This window comes from Penaeus vannamei, chromosome 39, assembly GCF_042767895.1.
Source record: "Penaeus vannamei isolate JL-2024 chromosome 39, ASM4276789v1, whole genome shotgun sequence".
In the NCBI taxonomy this organism is placed as follows: domain Eukaryota; kingdom Metazoa; phylum Arthropoda; class Malacostraca; order Decapoda; family Penaeidae; genus Penaeus; species Penaeus vannamei.
In genome coordinates, this window is record NC_091587.1 from 9,607,159 (window position 1) to 9,611,132 (window position 3,974).

The 3,974-nt window shown below is 32.0% G+C and overlaps 1 protein-coding gene across 1 annotated transcript in view; it reads left to right on the forward strand.

Annotated features, from left to right (window-relative positions):
* LOC113807652 (uridine diphosphate glucose pyrophosphatase NUDT14) overlaps positions 1 to 2,982 on the forward strand; it is a 4,998-nt gene extending 2,016 nt beyond the window's left edge. Inside the window, exons 3-5 of the mRNA XM_027358955.2 lie at positions 501 to 711; positions 1,169 to 1,245; positions 1,826 to 2,982. Of these exons, the coding sequence (XP_027214756.1) occupies positions 501 to 711; positions 1,169 to 1,245; positions 1,826 to 1,980 (443 nt within the window). The 3' untranslated portion in view covers positions 1,981 to 2,982. The remainder of the gene's footprint in view (positions 1 to 500; positions 712 to 1,168; positions 1,246 to 1,825) is intronic.
* The last annotated feature ends 992 nt before the right edge of the window (positions 2,983 to 3,974 follow it).

A 3,974-nucleotide genomic window follows, 5' to 3' on the forward strand; every position in this document is an offset into this window, starting at 1 on the left:
ATAACATATTTTAAAAGTATTAAGTTTCTGTGCTTGTTTATATGTAACATATTGTCTTATGATATAACAGCATATTGTTATTATTGTATTATTATATTTTTTTCCATGCAGTGTTTTGGGATCCCTGTTGTGTGAAAGTCTTTGATTTGGTCTAGGCATGCCAACAGTTTTATGAAGTTGCATTTCACAAAACTGTTTACTTTCCCCAATTTATACATCAGAAGTTGTGAAACTGGTATCGCTAGTCGTTTCCACAAAGCAGCTATACTGGACATGGTTCCCTGTGACATATTGAGGACACATAAAACTTATATTCCACAACTTTATTTTCTCAAAAATATATCTGAAGAGGTTTAACTGCAATGCAGACTCCTTTCCTCAAACATTTGGCATATAAACTAAAAGTATAGCTGATTTAGGAACCAACAATAAGACATCATTGTGCTGTTCTGCCAAACATTTCATATATACTTAATAACAGTGACTCTATCTTTCAACAGCTGTGTATTATGGTGCAATACCACGGGAGGAGAGGAAATTGGGGAGCACGGACACAAGCAAGTATCCAGGGTCGGCAGGCCTGACCTTAGAGCTCTGTGCTGGCATTGTTGATAAAACAAAAGATTTAGCATTGACTGCAAAAGAAGAGGTGTTAGAGGAGTGTGGATATGAGGCACCATTGGAAAGCTTTGAGAAAGTGTTGAAATACAGGTGTGTTTACAGTATAGTGTGGAGTGTCCCCATCACCCCACCCTGAAAAACACAAAATATAATTTGAACACATTTTCATATATTAAAAAATGACAAATAATGATGAAATGCTTAAGTTGATACATTGCAAATAGTTTGGCTTTATTCTTCTTATATACCTGGTATATTATGTCTTTAATAGTTGCTATATAAATATCTCATTTTAACTTTTGCTATATACATTTCATCATATTTTAACATTTGCTATGCAAATTTCTTATTTTAACATTTGCTATGTAAATTTCTTATTTTAACCTTTGACATGTAAATTTCTTCATATTTCAGCATTTGCTATATAAAGTTCATCTTATTTTAATATTTGCTAAATAAATTTCTTATTTTACCATTTCCTTTATAAATTTCTTTTGACATTTGCTATATCAATTTCTTCTTATCTTAAATTTCTTATTGGACACAGATCTGGTGTGGGAGTATCAGGTGATCAGCAAACAATGTTTTATGTGGAAGTAACAGACAAGATGAAGGTCTCACAAGGTGAGTCTTCGTGAAAGTAGCTCTCCGTCTTGAGACATTTTGTGTTTTTCACGAAGACTATTTATTGGAATTATTTTCTGTGTTTTTGTTGTTACTGCACCATACTTAGAAGCGTTGACTTTTATTAGTGAATTTATTTCAGAATAATAATATGTCTTGATAGATATTCCTGGTAAAATTAATTAATGTAAACAAATTGATTTGTTGCTTACAGCTGGATAAATGTACTGGATATCTTAGAATATTATAAGGCCTATAGAGGATTAGGAAGGATTTCTCTTCTTTTATGTTATGTGTAATCTCTTTTGCATTTCATAGGAGTACATGCTAAATTTTATCCTTTGAGTTGAGAAATACATGTCTAGGCATTTGAAATACCATTCATGCACTTAATATTTTGACTACTAGACTATAATATCCCTAGATTTGCTCTGAATAGACAAACTTCAGGGTCATATTAACAAGAAAGAAAAAAATATGTAATTAAATTCCTCTAAACTGCTAAAAAATTGTAGATTTTATGCAACAAAAAAAGGAGACATAATTACTACTTTAATTTTAATAGTTGTTTTTATCACAGGAGGAGGATTAGCAGATGAAGGAGAAATGATAGAAGTTGTGGAAATGTCCATACCAGAAGTTCGACAGTACCTGAATCAGTCTGATGTGAACTCTCCCGGGGGCCTCCTTTTTGGACTAATGTGGTTCTTGAATAACAAGGCTCCAAAAGAGTAGCATTTATGAGACTGGCCATAACCTAGATTATCAGGAGTGCTTTTTTTCCTTCTTTGTCTTCTTCATCTTTTCCTTTCTTTCTCAATACCACCTTGAGTGCTTAATATTCTGCAGATGTTGTGAGGGTACCAGTTATAGCACTTTTTATATTTTTTAGGGATACAGATTTATGTTTTCTGTATTTTAGTATACACTCCATTTGTGAGAACTTATCTGGAGATATATGCAAATACAATAACAGCTCAGGAGTTTGGTTAAGCTATCTTAACTCTTAGAGGATGAAACACTGCAATTAGTGTTTTCAGAAGTGTGTATGCACTAGATGGAACATGGTGCAGGTCCTCTTGTAAAAAAGAAGCTTCCAAACTGTACATATTAGAAATATCAAAGTTAGAATGATTTAAGCTGAAATAGTTATGCATTAAATTAGAAAAAAAATGCACTTTTTGAATCTTATTTGCAGTTGAGGCTTTGAACTTTCCTGTATATAATTTACACTTATATTGTTTTCACGGATAAAGTTATACTTTGTTAGAATAGTTTGATTCTTTATATGTAGATCTTATTTTGTTTTCAGATTTTAAAAGTGAATCATAACAATAATATGATATTCCATGCATGAAGATGAATTTTGACACAGGCTTTTAAAATCATATATAAAAGGAAACAGAGAGTATGGTTTAAACTTTTTGATTTTTTTTTTCCAGATCATAGAAAGTACAATTTTTCTCAGTTATATTCCCTGTACATGGCAGGCACAGTGAATACATGTATGCAGTGATAGTTTTGGTAATGTTAAAATGGGTGCCAGTAGTACCTGGAGCTGCATATGCTGTGTTATTTATGTAATTCACAGTGAAATGTTAACATTAATGATAGCAAACATGATCATACAAAATAGACCTCTCATAGAAAATGATTCATTATTGGATGTCCATTCACTAGAGGTTCACTAAAGAAAAGTAATCTTATATGATAAAAAATTTATATGATGGTACAAAAGAGTTATTTTGTTTTATTTTATCCTAGAATTTATTTCTGGACTAATTTCCTTGTAAAGTACATAAGTTTGTTATAGACAAATTTCAGAAGTAAGAAAAGTTGCATGGAACAAACCAAATATACACACAATGTCCAGAGCTTCAAATACATTGCTTAATGCAAAAGATACTACGAAAATGCACTAGAAGGAAAAAAGCTATGTATCAGGGAAAAAAGCTGTGTCAGGGAACTCACAGAGTACAGAAACTACCTTCTGAAATTTGCCTGCAGTAGTACTTCATAATCCACCTTTAACCTTCACTATATAAAATGATTGTTAATAATCCAAATCCTGTTACTGTGTACCTAAAAAAAAAAAAAAATATATATATATATATATATATATATATATATATATATATATATATATATATATATATATATATATATATATATAATACATTGAACTCTTTATGTCTTGTTAGTCTTTTTAATATTTCTTCCACAATTCTGAAATATGAAGCTTAAATATTGACACCTTCAGTTTATTGCATTCATTATTGTCTGATTCATTTAAATGTTGATGTAAGCTGCCACTTATACCAGATAGTGCTTGGCTGCCATACTGACTGCAACAAGCTAGGTAATCAATACCTGTGATAGGGTAATCCTGTGTACACTGCCAGGTGGTCTTTTCTTTGTTGATTGCTATCCCTAAAATGGTTTTCTCAAGTCACACATCCAGGTAACAAATATTCTTGTATTACAGTTGCATGCAGTTGTACTGACAGAAATACATCCAAACATGAAATTTTCACTTGCTACATCTCACTGCTTGCAGGCTCCAGGTGAGAGGAACTGTCAGCAGCCAGTGAACTGTAGAATGTTTACCTCTTGATATGGCAGTTGTATGCTATTTTGATGCCACCCATAATTATCAGGCTCCTCAAATGGTTCTTCAGTGTATCCTGGTCTGGCATGTGTCACCTGTGGTCTGTGTCCATTAATGTACC